Source organism: Protopterus annectens, chromosome 2.part0 (genome assembly GCF_019279795.1).
Source record: "Protopterus annectens isolate FY-2018-M chromosome 2.part0, PAN1.0, whole genome shotgun sequence".
In the NCBI taxonomy this organism is placed as follows: Eukaryota; Metazoa; Chordata; order Ceratodontiformes; family Protopteridae; genus Protopterus; species Protopterus annectens.
Genome location: NC_056728.1, coordinates 1,683,292,957 through 1,683,309,048, shown reverse-complemented (window position 1 = coordinate 1,683,309,048; position 16,092 = coordinate 1,683,292,957). Strand labels below are relative to the sequence as shown.

At 36.6% G+C, this 16,092-nt stretch overlaps 1 protein-coding gene across 7 annotated transcripts in view; it reads left to right on the top strand.

Moving 5' to 3' along the window:
- Nucleotides 1–16,092, top strand: part of SLC5A6 (solute carrier family 5 member 6) — a 1,143,936-nt gene that overhangs the window by 877,877 nt on the left and 249,967 nt on the right. For all 7 annotated transcript variants that reach the window (XM_044061732.1, XM_044061733.1, XM_044061734.1 and 4 more), the window contains one exon: nt 8,169–8,353. In XM_044061732.1, coding sequence (XP_043917667.1) covers nt 8,169–8,353 — 185 coding nt within the window. The remainder of the gene's footprint in view (nt 1–8,168; nt 8,354–16,092) is intronic.

Genomic DNA, 16,092 nt, shown 5'->3' with positions numbered 1-16,092 from the left:
AGAATGTTTTACCTTAAGGTAATTATATAACTCGTTGGTAACTCTTCCTTCAATTAAATATTCTTCCAAATATGAATTGATTCTTTGGTAGGCTATATTAATCTCATTAAGAGATTTAGTTTCATCATTTCCAGAATGATATAAAATATCATACATCTTTTTTGTATATTCAATACTATCGTATAGGACCGCTCCTCCCCCTTTGTCAGGCTTCATCACCCTGATGTTGCTATCCCTTTGTAAATTTCTTAATATTTTCTCTTCCTCCTTAGTTAAATTACTAGTAAATGTGATTTCTCTAAACTTATTGTACATTTGATAAATTTCCCTAGTCACTATTTTATCATAAATGTCTACTAAAGGATGACTAGGTGGAATATAAGTGCTAGTTTATTTTTAACATATCTACAGAGTTTTTATTCACATGACTATGTATCTCGGGTTTGTCTCTAAATAATATAGCTAAATTAATTTTCCTGATATATTTTTTGAACTCACATAAGCAATCAACAATGTCAAATTTGGGGTTGGGTATGTATTTCATACCCTTTGTTAACAAGTCAAAATGTGAACGACAAATAGTGGTGTTAGAATATTGTAAATACTAAAGTTATTGTATGTGTATATATATATATATATATATATATATATTGTCCTTAACTGCAATAACCTATGTCTCTCAACCATTGTCTGATGGCTTAGTTACTACTTGTTCTTCCAACAATACTTCTGATTGCTCCTTGTATTGGACTGGTAATGATGTTGCTGCATTCTGTTTTGGTAGGGTTGTCCCTGTACTAGTTTGTCCTTCTGAAAATTTTGTTCTTTATAATAGGGTGGTCTATCCTGAATATCTTTCTCCCTGTAAGCGATTATTATATTTGTTTTCATAGTTACTCTTTTCTTTTTCCTTAGGTCAAATATAAGCCATGTCCTCCTTATAATGCTCAACATCTCTTTGTATCTTTTTAAACTTTCTATCTTGAATATTACTAATCCATCTATCTGCTAAATGGAATTGTTTGATGTACAATTTTTCCCATTCAGAAAATGTCATTAATTATCTTTGTATTCAAATTATCGGCTTCCTGTACTAACTTGCTTAATTTTTCATCATTGAATTTAATAAGTAACCGCATAAAATTGTAACCACATTCATTAAAAAATGCATTAACCTCATTAATACCATTGTTTGTTAAATCTAAACCCATGGGTTGTTTAAAAAAACCTTTGGCACTATTTTCATTTCAATGCATTTAAGCAAATAGGCATTATCAACTTTCAATCCATTAATACTTTTGAGTTTTTTACCCAATGAATAAATCAGGCTTTTTAAACTCCCTTCATGGTCAATTTCGGGAGACTTGATAATTTGTTTATACTTCATACTATCCAAATTACAATTAACTGTTAAAAATTGATTACATTGATTGTCCTTATTAATAAATTCACCTCCTTCAGAGTCAAGGCCAGAGTGGATATTAGTATTAACAGTACCTTTTTTATTTTGTCGCGCTACCAGTCACAGAAGAATGTTTTAAGTGGTAGTGTTCTTTTTGGCTTGGCACCAGTTAGTTTAGCCTCATCTTCCACATCATATATCGAAAAGTCGAAGGTAAAATCTGTTAAATGTATCCTACTGCTATTCAAAGGTTCTGTGATGTCCAGCTTGTGCCCCCATATACGCCAACCTGGTTATGCTTGATTGGGAAGACACTCTACTATTTCCTAGTATATACTTTAAATGTATCAAATATTATTCCAGATTTCTGGATGATATGTATATACTATGGGAGGGTGACATGGAAACACTTCAATCCTTCATTCAATTTCTCAACCATAGTAGTGAATATCTTAAATTTACTTTTACTCATAGCTATGAAGGTGTGGCCTACCTGGATACCTACATTTACCGTCAGAGAGGTAAAATTAAATCTAAAATACATCGAAAAAGTACTTTTTCCAATAATTATTTAGAGTATAGTAGTTGTCACCCAGATAAAGTCAAGTATAATGTCTTTAAAGGACAATGTATTCGAGCTGCACGGGTGACCTCTGATTATGAAAACATGATATAAGAATTGAATTTTATAATGAATTTATTCCAACGAAGAGGTTATCCCCAAATCATGATGAAAAATATAGTAAATTATATCATTCAGAATGGGATGTAAAATTTAAGCCCCTGTTAGGAGCTGGTATAGGATTACCATCGAACCAAAAAATGGAATATAGTAATAATAGCACTATGATAGGCCCATATCAAAGATCATGTATTATTCAATATAATTTGGCTGCTAATGAATTAAAAAATTTGATGTACAAATATTGGTATTTGATTATGGGTGATGATACCTTGACCGAAGTTATGGGTATTAAACCCAATTTTATTTATAAAATGGGTCGAAATATAAAACATTTAGAAGGCTATTATGGAGGGGCAAAGAACACCAAGAGAGGACATAATGCATATAGCAAGAAATGTGGAGCTTGTAATCAATGTAGCTAAATACTGGAAAAGGACAAATTAATTTTAGAGAATGGACATAAGACAGCAGTAAGATTCAAAACAGGAAATTGTAACACCAAATTGATTATATACATGGCAAAGTGTAATATGTGTTCTAGTTATGTGGGTAAGATGGAAAGAAATATTAAAAATAGAATTTATGATCATACCTGTAGTATTAGAACAAAAGATACTACTAATGTGTTATACAGACATATTGAGAAGAAAGCTGATAGTCACCAATTCAAATTTGCCATTTTAGATGCAATCATTATGGATCCCCGAGGCGGTGATAGTAAAAGCTTATTGAATTATAAGGAAGTTTGGTGGCAGATATATTTGGATGCAACTACCCCACCTGGACTTAATGATTATGTCCCAGTTAAACCTATTTTGGAAATTTTATAACAATTTAGATAAGTATCAGGTCATCATTGAGTATAAAATTACGAAAGAGGTTTGTGATGAATATAGAAGGCTGTTCAGGAGAGACAAGTTAATTCATACACCAATTGGTAATTACCACAATTAGTGGAATCCGTTTATACATACACAAATTTTATATTTTATATTTATAATACTTGATTAGATAGTGTATATAATGATCAGTAGTCCACATATTAATATGATATACTGTTTGGGACTATACACTATGTATTCACATATTTTTTAGTTGGTAGTGAGTTATTTTATTTTATTGTCTTAAGTAAAAATACTACAAACACTAAAAAAAAATTTTTTTAGCATAGGTTTCTTGGTTTAATATGTGTATTTTTCTTTTACATATATCTTTTTATATTACTGTGTGTATTTTTATAATCTATATTACATGTATATGAAGTTATATGACAGCATTTATTGAAATATGGCGAAACCGCTATGTTTATTAATCTCAAATGGTAGTAAAAAGGAGATCGTTCCTTTAAATTTTCTGAAGTTTTTTAAAAAAATTTTGGCGCCAAAAAAGCATTTAAGCTTGAAGTTTCATATTATGAGTTGTTCTGATGAAGCCTGTTTTGGGTGAAAGCGCTTAACTTGTTTTTAGCTTATTTAAAAGATACATTTTTTACATTGTCACTAGTTTTGTTGTAATAAATCCGTTTCTTTGGTGACAAGTGGTAAAGCATTTATTGGTGGTTCTGGAGCTGTTTGCAGTTATTGTTTGTATCCGAATTGGATTTATTCTGAAATGTAAATTCTGTTTAGCCTAGCCCAGTTTTTGTATCTTGGGGAATATATAAATTCACTTTGAACTCCTAGTACTGAATTTGCATCTTCCATTACATATATTTTCATAAATTTCTTCAAAAAATTACCCTCCTTTGTTATATTTTTTTGTTTTTGTGCCCCCCCCCAACACATCTTTACTATTGCACATCAAATTCCAGTCCCCACCTGTAAGTGATATTCCTTGCTGAAAGCTGATTATTTCTCACAGAATTTTCTTAAGCTTCATTATAGCAGTTTTAGGTGGAATATAAATGCATGAAGAAAACACAAACGGCCAGCAATTAAGTTCCAATGCTTTATTCCAACAAAATAAGGACATAAAAATGCCCCAAACGATAATCCAACATCAATTCAAACCGGTTTCGGCATGAAGCCTTCCTCAGTGAAACTAAAAAGTAAATGCCAACCAAGTATAGCACACGCTTTATATAAGGTGTGATACATGATTAGTCAGCCAATCAAGTTGTTTATTATAATAGTGGTTTACATAAAACCTTTGCTTTTCTTAAATCCACACTTATGCTAATACCAAAAAATTAAAATAAAAATAAAATGAAATGGCAACAATAAAGTACTAAATATCCTATCAGTAGTTGCCATAAAGAAAAGGGACAATAATATAAGTAATTATATCCAGATCTATAATCATATAGAAAACAGCTACATATCAAAGGCTTAGATATAATATTGACAGTCATATTAAATTCAACAAAAGTATTTGATGCTGAAAAGTGGTATATATGGTAAATGTCTCCTATGGTCTAGATAAAGAGAAATAGAACTATATAGAGAAAGTGCAATTGAGCACAAAATATAGTATAATATTTTATTACATACTGATAAACATCTGTGAGCGAGTGGTATTGTGTACTGATAGGACAACACCACCTAGAAGAACTATACTTCATAAGTGATCATTAAGACCAGGAGAAAACAAGGCTCCAAGATGGATTATCCAGTATTTCTCTTTAAAAGTAAGTGCATTCTCCCAACCCTGTTGGTGACTTCTGTCCCCCACTATTCGATCTATGATAGTAAACATGAAATGCGCTGTAGGGTGTTTGAGTGTATGTTGATATAAGGCATTGGTAGTTTTCTTATTCCTGATATTGCTCCTGTGTTCGCCAATCCTAATCCTAAGTGAGCGTGATGTTTTGCCCACATAAAAGGATGAACACTGACATGTGGCAAGATAAATTACCCAGCTGCTTGAACAGTTCCCAAAAATTCTTAAGTCATACACTTTACTGGTGTTGGCACTGCTAAACTGTTTAGTTTTGTTAACCTGACTACAGGACATGCAATGCCCGCATGGAAAAGTGCCCACCAATTCATTTCCTGTCATGGTCAATTGTTTATATTTTGCTCCCCCACTGTCATGGTGTTTGTAATGTGAAAATATAGAGCCTAATGTTTTGCCCCTTCTGTATGAAAATTGGCACCGATGACCCAGTTGTTGCCTAAGATAGTCATTAGCAAGCAGGATATTCCAATTCTTGTCCAAAATATTTCTGATAATCTGGTGGTTTCTACCATATGTGGTTACAAATCTCAAGACACCATCCACTTTATTGGTTTTGTGACTCTTGTATTCCAATAACTGTGTTCTAGATTGTTTGTCCGAGCAAGTCTTGGCTGATATAATATCAAATGGGCGATATCCCCTGTCCAAAAATCTTTTAGTTAGATCCAAACTGGCATCATCATAATCCTCCATTGAAGAGCTGATACGTTTCATCCAAAGAAACTGGGATTTTGGAATATTGCGGACAGTGTGGCGGGGATGCATACTAGATGCATGTAATAGTGTTATATTCTGGATATTTCTGATGTATCTTGGTACCCAATGTATTGTCAGGGTTTCTATAGACAGTGACATCCAAAAATTCAATCGATGTTAGATTGCTGTTGACAGTAAATTCAATACCCCAGACATTACTATTGAGGTAATCAACAAATTCTTGGAGATATTCAATATCCGCCCGCCACACCATCCGGCAATCATCCAGATATCTTCGCCAGATGTCCATTTCAACCAAATAAATGTTGTGTGATGTATCATATATCAAGCATTCTTCTAGGTAAGCCATAAACAGGTCCGCATAAATTGGAGCAAAGGATGCTCCCATAGCGGTGCCCTGTAATTACCAGTAGCATTCACCTTGAAAGTAAAATATGTTTTTATTTAGAACATGCTCGGACATACAAATGAGTAATGTATTAAAACCTGGTGGATATAGATTGGTCCTATCAAGCCAAAACTGGAGTGCTTGTAATCCTGCCCAATGAGGAATACTTGTATATAAAGATTTAACATCCAGTGTACATAGTAACCAATCTGGTTCAATTTGTGTCTCCTCTATAATCTGCAAGAATTGTGTTGTATCTTTAATCCTTGCTCTAACATGAACAAGAAGTGGTTGCAATTGTTGTGTAAGGAACACTGATAGTGGTTCGGTAAGTGAACCATGACCGGAAACAATCGGTCTTCCTGGTGGGGAAGTCAAAGATTTATGTATTTTGGGTAGTAAATATAATACTTGTTTGCATGGGTCCTTAACCGTAAGATGTTTGGCTGTGTTGACTGATATGATTCCTTCTTCAACCGCATTGTGCAAAAATGCATCAATCTCTTTTTTGAATATAGGAGTAGGATCTATACACATATACATATAGCATTTTGAATCCGACAATTGTGAAGACCTTCTTGTATGTAGTAATCCATATCCAGGATAACAACTGCACCACCTTTATCTGCCTGAAGAATAGCTATTTTATTGTTATTTTTCAATTCCATTAGGGCCTTCCTTTCTGCCTCGTGTATGTTATCCTGTAATATATCAATGCTATATGGTGGAAAATGTAATTCCCTAAGCACAGCCTGTTGAAAAGCAGCTACATGGGTATTAACAGGGGGTTGAAACGTGGACTTAAGAAAACGGATTTCAGTAGGTCTTTGAGAGTTGCTGTTATCAGTATCTGAAAAAAATATTTTAAGGTTAAGACAACGGCAAAACTCCAACAAATCAGTGACAGTTTGATATTGATCACAGAAAAAACTCTGTATGAATCCCAAGCCTTATATAAATGCATGCCAGTGTAATCCTCCTCCCTTGCCAGTAATCTCTTAGTACTACAAGTCTACCATTACTATCTTTTTTATCCTATTCTATCACTATTGGAGCACTTCTTGCAATAAATATAAGTACTACTTTTTTTTTCCTTTGTACCAGGTATTCTGTTGAATAACCACCCTGAAAACCTTTCTTTATCAAATTCACATGTTCAGTTCTTTCCAAGTGTGTCTCCTGTAGCATAGCTATTTGCACTCCACATTTTTAATATAGTTCACTACTCTTCCTTTTTTTGTATTTGTGTGAGACCATTGACATTTAAAGACCATTACAGAAAGCATCATTGTATTAAAAAGCATTATTCCCAACATTTTACATATAACAGCTTTTTTGCTAAATGACTAGTTCCAGCTTTTGTGTTACATGCATACTGTTTAGAAGGTTGTTCTTTTACACAGTTGTTTCTTGTCATATATCCATTTGAGCCTGTCACATCTTACAAACCTATTTTCTTTATTGAAAGCCCTCGAATAAACACCCCCAAATACTCCTAAAGCCCATTAACTTAACATGCAAAACTATATACATCTTCAAGTATTGAAGTTTTACCCTCCTAATAGGAACAAATGTTCCAAACTGACAGCCAGAGTCACTAACTTGAGTTAACCTAAAAGAAAGGTTATTCATGCTAAGACGCATGGCGCAGCCCATGCTTCTACTAAGTGCTGTCTGGTTTTGTCTTGTATTTGTAGCTGTCCTAACATGGCTTCTGTTATTGTTGGTAGATTTACTGTCTTAGTGGTCATTCAGATCAGTGACCCACCAAAAACTGATGTTAGATGTAGTCAATAAAGTTTTGTTAGATCAGTGGATTCTCTTTTATAAGTCTTTAATACTGTCCCACTCTCTCCCTACGCTTTGATGGGCCCTCCATCTGACCTTTTCTTTTGAAGTCCTGCAAAATACAAGTAAATATTTATCTGTGTGTTAATTGTTTGCAGTGCAGTTGTCAAATTTTGATTTATTTTTTTGATTCACAGGATGCGTGCCTGCTCGTTGTTTTTCAACAAAGTAGACAGCTGGGGGACTCTCTGGGCTAGATGTTCTGTTTGTGTCAGCAGGATATCACAATGTGTACACCCCCAGAGTGCAGTAATTTTTGAGAAGGTGCCCGATTGTGATTTGATAGTGAATGGAACCTGCCTTGGACTCTGCCAGGAGGTTTTCTTTTCAGATTGATAAAATGTTATTTGTTTTCATATGTTTACCTGTTTGATTTGATATAATTTATATGTTTAAAATAACAGTGCCAGTTCTTCAGAAACCCATTTTTTTTTTTGTTTTTTTTTCCACAGGGTGCAGTCACTGGACTGATTTCAGGCCTAATTATGTCATTTTGGGTTGGAATTGGAAGTTTTGTGAATGCCAGAATTTCTGCATCTCCCCCACCTTTAAATGCAACTGTTGTCCCAGATACTGGTAACATGACTGCTGTGGTCATAACAAAGTTGCTGACAACCACATCAGCTGTTCGAACAAAGTGAGTAGTAAGAGAGCATTTTTTTAGTTGTACACTGACACAGGTTTATTGAACAACAACACTGGGAAGTGGACTCCTGTTTAGGAGGATCTGGGATAATTTTAGCTCATGGAGTATTGCAGTAGTTATTTACTGTTGCAGTAGCCCAAGTTATTTAGTTTATATCCTGCCTAAAATATGACCAACAGACAGCTTTTAAAGCTTTAGAGCACATTCCATGCACCCTAACTGTCAGGGACTTGAGCAGAGCCACATAAAGAGAGTAGTTTGGTCAACAAGTGTATCGGAGCTTTTTGCCATTGAAGTGAGCTCCCGCTGTAGGCTTTATGGAGCTGGCAGTCTGCTAACAATCCTTCAGGGCTGGGGTGATAAATACCTTTCTGGACAAAACCTTCAACTACTTCATTTTCTGAAGAATAATGTTTTTTCTATGAAAAATGTATATTTTATTCTAGTAAAATGACTTTTTATGGGCTGTCATGAATTGCTGGGGAGTTTTGCTTGGCATGTACTTGTATAACAAAACTGTGTAAAACATTTTCAACTTATTTTCAACATTTTTATGTACAGTTATTGTTTTAAGGGCATGATGTCGTATTTTTGGCAACTGTCATTTATTTATTTTTTTTTACTTCAAAGTAATTTTTTTTCTTTCTTGAGGTTTTTACAGCCTTTCACAAGCTCCTCTACCTGTCTTTCAGGCTTTTTTTTATGTAGATCATGGAACTGTTATTGGTCTCCTGAGTTCATCCTTTCCCCATCCAAAAAACAAAGAAGAAAATTGCTAGGGATACTTTAAATGTCAGGCCAGCTCTGTTACTGGTTCAGGCACCAATGTAGCTGGACTTAGTTCTTTGGACCACTTGTCGATGTCCCTTGGACATTCTGGTGCAGCTGCTTAGGAAAACACTTAGGATCAGGAGTTAGACTTGTTCACTGCAGCTGTAGGATTGCCCTCTCTGAGCAAGGGAGAACCACTCTTGTCTGTCACTGGTGGGGGGGGGGTTAGTGGGTGAAGATCTACAGCATAGCTGGGCTAGTATGCCTAATCCCCAAGGTAGTGCCTCTGCCATGAGTCAGTTTTTTTCCAAGGAGTCTTCCAGAAAATGAAGGAAAAAATAAGAATGGTTTCTTCTCTTGTTTCTGTTGCTATGGACAGGAAAGACTTGCTGGGATTTGGTAAGGAATTACGCTTGAAATATTGAAGTTTTAATGCTTCAGATTTTGTTTCTTAGAAAAAGAGTTTCTTCTCAAAAAAAATTCTCTGTCATTTTGTTACTGATTCTCAATCAGAAGAACAGGTAATGGTGGGGGAGTGTTTTTCCTCATTGACTTCTCAAGATGTTTTTCATCTGAGGAAGTTTTACTTCAGATTTTCCCTCCAGAAGATGTATCATCTTCTGAGACCTTAGCTAAAATGAAAGGGGTATTTCAGTGGGAACAAAATTAAATCGTTATCCCAACAAAAGTATTATGATTTGGTATAACTGGACGTTCCTCAGTCTCAGACTCATAAATAATGTGGTTTCTAATCGTAAATCATATCCCACAGTTATTTCCATATGTAAAACTACTGCTCTTAAACATGTTGTTAATGCTAACTGTAAAGATGAAAAAGCCTTTAAAGTTGGAAAGAACGTTCATTCTTGTGCTACTTTTAACTTTAAAAATCTTGAACTACCAGGATAAATGGATTTTTCTGGTCCCAACAAAAGAGAACTTTGGGACCAGTCTTGGACATCTCCTTTTTGAATCTTTTTATCAAAGTCCTAAAGTTCAAAATGTTATCTCTTCAAACTCTGTTACCTTTCATTCCTTTAATCAATTTCATATTTAAGTTAGACTTAAAAGATGCTTACAGTCACATTCTTATTGGCACAGATTCCAAATGTTTCTTAAGAATTTCCTGTATTTGGCTTATATTATCAGTTCTCTGTTTTACCCTTGAGTATTTACACTTTTCCTGCAAAACATTCACATGTTTCTATATTTGGATGATTGTCTTATATTTGCAGACTCTTTTCCAATGATCAAGATTCTGTGACAAGTGTCATGAAACTCCTTCTCAATCTGGAGGTTTCAAATGAACTTACAAAATCACCTCACACCCTTTCATACAGAATAGTTTTTCTGGGATGTCTTCCAATTACTTCTGTAGGAAGAGTTTTCTTGCTCTAGACTGTACGGAAAAAAAAAAAAACTTTTTCAACTAATCTGTGGCATCTGCCAAGGAATTTCTCAGGATTCTGGGTTTTATGGCTTTGTTTACCATGATTTCCTTGGCATGAGAAGAATTCAGTGGTATGCCAGGTCAGTTTGGTATCAGCATCAACACCCTTTATCTTTTCAGATTCCAGTTCTGAGGTTTGTGAGAAGTGAGGTATTGTGGTGGAGCGATCAGGTCTCCCCTTCTCAATTCTGCCTCCTGTTTAGTCTGTTGCAACAGATTCTTCAGACTGTGCATGTGGTCTGTATTGAAAAAGGTGAAAGTGCAAGGCCTACAGTACAAGCTGGGCATACAAAAACACAACAAAGAGATGGTAGCGGTAATCAATGCTTTGAAAGCCTTAAATCATCTCTGGTCCCTAGGAATTCAGGTCCTGCAAGACAATACCACAATAATGTGATACATAAAACAAAACAAGGGTACCAGATCTTAACCTCTTTGTGGACTTGCTGTGATAGCCTGGGAGGTGGCATTTCAGCTCATTTTGACTTTTCTGGCCACATATGTTCCATCATTGCAAAATATTTGTAGTAGACAAGCTGAGCAGGACCAAGACAAACCTTCATGAGTGGAAGTTACATCCAGGGGTTTTCCAGGAATTGATCTGTCTGTAGAAGAACACCTCAGATAAATCTAACTCCTTTCAAAACAGGCATTTCTTGCAAACAGGCCTGGAAGAGAAACATTTTTTTCATTCCCATGGATGAGGATGTTACTGTTTATGCTTTACGGTTTTTCTAAGTATCCAGAAGGACTCTGCAAAGATAGTGGTGGTGACTCCCTTTTGGCCTAGGCAGCAGTGGTTCTCCCTTCTTTTGAAATTGGTCAACGGCAAGTACCACAGGCTTCACCACAGACTGTGTTCACACAAGGCAGAAGTTGTTTGATACACCCCAGCCAAGAAACGTACATTGAATCCCTGAAAAATAGAATTTTTATACCCTTTAGGTTCCTTTTCCTGAGGAAGTCTAGCAGGTACTAAAGGAGGCTAAAACAAAACTACTACTAAAAGATCATATATGTGTAAATGGAAGTGTAAGAGATTTTCTAGATGATGCCATTCTGAGAATGAAGACCCATTTAAGGCCCAGATGGCTGTGGTTCTAGATTATTTGTGTGAGGAGGAGTTATCTGGCCTTTCTTGCTCATCTATCGAGTCATCTTTCAACCATTTTGCTTTGTCTGCCCTTAGATACCCCCTTTCTACCTGTCCTCAAGTCAAGCAGTTTATAAAAGGGATTTCACATACAGATATATTACACCTAGAAAACATGTGACTCCTCCTTGTAATTGAAAACCTAGTACTGCTTCCATTTGAAACATTTCATCAGGCTGATATGATGTTCTTGACTTGGAAAACTGTATTACTTATTGCTCTGACATCTGAAAGAAGAGTATGAGTTACAAGCTATTATGAGTTCACCCTACCTCATTTCCAACAAGGACAGCATTTATTTGTGAACAAATCTTCCTTTTATGCCTATAGTGGTTTTAGAGTTTACTTTGCGCTAATCCATTAATCTCACTGCTTTTTTCCAGACAGTAAAATCAAGAGAGAAAAAAATCCTATGTACTCTGTGTGACACTGTTAGCCCAGGTATCTGGAATTTTGTAAATAATCATATGTCATTTGTGAATAGTAATATGGTTCATATGCTTGTCTTACAAATGTAAGAGAAGTATATGTTATGTGTGTATTAAACTACTGGTGCAGAAGTGTGAGTTGAACAGGGTGTTTACAGTACTGCGGTACAAGGATGTGTCCACAGTTTACTGGAAAAGAACAGAAATGTATATAAACTGTATACTTGTGCAAATGTATGTTGTAATAGCAGAAGCTGGAACATACAGAGTTAGCTTGCAAAACGTCAAGAAAACAAGTTGAAATTGTTTTAAGATTGTTATCTCTTCAGTTTCAGTGAAGCAGACACAATGTCTAGAGCAGGTTTTTATATTGTTTTGAAACAAATAATTACTAGATTTCAAATGTAAAAGCGTTTTATTGTTTTACAACTTCCAAGTTCTGAAAAATTCTGAGAGATGTGTACTTCTCACACAGAGATGCTAAAATTCTTAGTTTCGGTTAGCCTGGGAACTGAAGGCAGGTGACAGAGTGATGTCATACAGGCTAATCCAGCAGTAATATGTGATATTAATTTAAGAACTCTCTAGAGAGAGAGAGAGAGACTGGGCATTTTGTATCTTGTCTTGGACCTAGCAAGAACATCCACTCATCTGCTTTTGCCTTGCTAATAGTAACTAGGGTGCAGTGATTTCTCTTAGATATAGATAGGAATATAGTAAAGATTAGTTTAGATGTTTTCTGTATTTATTTGAGACTGTTCTGCAGTGGTTTAAAATATTTCCTGTGATTCTGAACTCTGAAGTGACTGTGTTTGTTATGGAGTATTATCTTGTTCCGTTGATATTTATTATTAAATATATTTAAAACTATCTTTGTGGCCAGTTTGTTTAGAGATGTTTAACATGTTAAAGTACTTGCATATGTATTTAGTGACACTGTACAGGCAACTCCTAAATAGCCTTGGTCTTGGTCACACTTACCCTTTGGATAACAGTAACATTACACAGCAGGATTGGTCACCCTTTGCAACGGCCTTAAGTAGCTGATAAGTAGGGGTTGGTGGCAGTGGTAACTACCTTATAGTCTGGGCAGAAGGGGGCATAGCTAGTAAACCTGTACCAGCCTTCCATAGGTTTGTGTGTGTGTGTGTGTGTGTGTAAATCAAATCTCAGTGTGTGTCAGCTACTTCGGCAGGGGCACAAAGCACTGGTTGGACAGAGAGGGTGCTGGAGGTCATGGTTTGACCCCTCAGCTGAGATCTTAACCCTATAGCTGTGCCAGTGGGGAGTCTTATAAGGGATCTGGAGAAAGAGGGAGAAACCAGCCCCAGACTTACTGTGATCTCTGTGTGCTCTTAAGGGAAATTGTACTTTACTGTGTGTGTACTTGTCATCCTCCCATTGTGTATGTCCCTCACTGTTCCCAGTGGTAAGGATTGAGGCTCCTTGATTACTGGGCCTGTGCAGGGGTGTCACATTCTGGATGTGCATAGACAGCTCAAATCTGACTTGGGAAAGTTAATTCTTTCAGGAAGGCCTATCGGCTGTTTGCCTATTTTAAAGGTAAGGCAAAAAGGACAACCAGTGTCAAAGCAGACAATTTCTAGACATCTGTCTCATGTATTTTTTTTTTTTTTTTTGCTATTCTCATCATAAGCCACTGCCAGGCAGGGTTAGGGCCCCTGTCTACCAAGGCTTTGGCTTCTTCTGTGGCTTTCTGCAAAATGATGGGCTCAGTGTTGTACAGGCAGCAGTGTGGTCTTCAGTACTTACATTCTCAAAGCATTACAAACTGGATTCCTTTTTCAGGTCCTGAAAAAGCTTTGCTAGGACCTTTCTCCAGGGGGTTCTGGATTCTTGATTTCTTTCCTAACTCTGTTTTCTAGCCAAATAGGTTAGGCTGCTGCAGCAGTAATGTTGCACATAATACAGTTGAGTACATTTATTCTAACAGTATATAGGTTCATAGGTAGGTACTAGGCTATCTGCCCGAGGGCATTTATAAGCCTAGCCAGAGTGTGTCAGCTTTCGCCGCCCCATTGATTAATTAACTGAACCTCTGTCAAGAAGAGCCATGAAGTGATCCCAGGGGTGTATTTTCTGTTACCCATCCACTTGTCAAGGTTTCTCTTGAAGAGTGTTAGTGAGGGGCTCTGCCTAATATCGTTAGGAATTTTGTTCCAAAGCATGGGGAGTCTCTGTGACAGGAATCTATCCCTCCATCATGTTCTATTTATTGGTGTGGCGAGGCTTAGCTCACTAGAGCAAGTGGCTCGCAGTGACTTGGATTTCTTAAGGTGGAGCATGTCCATCAGTTCTGAGCTGGCCATGGCTTTGTAAGTCAGGCAGATATCACCTCTGAGTAAGTGATATGCCACTGAGTACAGCTGGAGTTTTTCCAGTCGGGCTGCATAGGACATATGTTTGAGACAAGTAATCCTCTTGGTGAGGTACTTTTGTGGTCTTTCCAGCTGTTGGAAGTGTCTTGTGAGGTACATCCCAAACGAGGCATTGTACTCTATGATGGGTCTGATGAGTGACTAGTAAAGGGGCACTATAACCTCTTTTATTTCTAGATGCGAACCCTTTAGTAATTAGATGGGCCACATAGAAGGATTTCCTAACTACTTTGGCAATATGATTGTCAAAGAAGGAATTACTGTCTACCTGGATCTCCAGATCTCTTATTACCTCTTCTGTATTAAGGGGGCTGCCACCTATGTGGTAATTCATGGGTGTTTTGTTTTTCCCAAATGGGATGACTATGCATTTTTTGGCATTTAGCTTGAGACCATGACTTTGACACCAGGTGTCTGTCTCAGTAAGGCCCTTTTGGAGAATGTCCATGTCAGCCGGAGAGTCAATTATGACTCCCAGTTTGCAGTCATCTGCGAACTTGGTTAACCATAGTCCTCCTGTATTTGCCTGTACTTCTGAGAAGTATATGCCGAACAGTAGGGGTCCCAGGACCGAGCCTTGTGGGACACCACTTGTGACTGGTTTAGTCGGACCTGGAGCCTGCTATTCTTACCGTGTGAGTTCTGTCTGTAAGCCATTTGCCACCCCAACCACTGACGTAAGGGTTTATGTTCAGGCTGGTGAGTTTTTCTATAATTCCCAAGTGGGGAATACACTATGGTTGCAGTATCTGCCAAATCTTTCTATCCCCCTTGTTTTATTTTGTTTTTGATGAGTTGCCAGGGTGTGGATGTATATACCTTTGTGCATGTGGTTATATGTCTTACTACTGCATTTTCCTTTTCTAACATTGGTTCTTTTCTGAGCTATAGCCTCCCTTCTTGAAGCAAGAAACTCTGAAGTTTTTGGCACCTAAACAGTTCTATTTATGTGGCTCTGCTCAATCCCCTGGCAATTAGGGTGCATGGAAGGTGCCATGAAGCTTTGAAAGCTAGCCAGTGATCATGTCCTAGGCAGGATGTAAACCAAATAGCTTAGGTTACTACATCAATGAATTATTAGAACACCTACTGTAATAAGATCTGATGTCCTTTTCATTCTTCCTCGACACATGGGTTTGTATCTAATCCTCTGATCTGACTCAGCCACATACTCCAGACTTCGGATCCAGCTCTCGAGCTCTTCCCTCTATCCATAATGCTTTAGTCTATCCCCATTGCCTCAAATCTCATTGCTGTCATCATGCCCAGATGCAGGTGCCTCTCTTGAGCGAAATTTAGTAGTTTATTGTGAGTTAATTCTTTAACTGTTTTCTAAAAAGTTTCTCTAATTGTACTATTCGATCTCTATCCTCCCTCTTAGTTTTTCACAGGCATTTGAAATTCCTACTATCTCGGATAGTGTTTTCTTTCATGCCATAGTTGGTATTGCTTTTACCCTTTAATCAGATTGTTCTCTTTAAATTACCATTGTTGGTAATTCCTCCTTTTTTTCTTCTAAATAAAAAAAA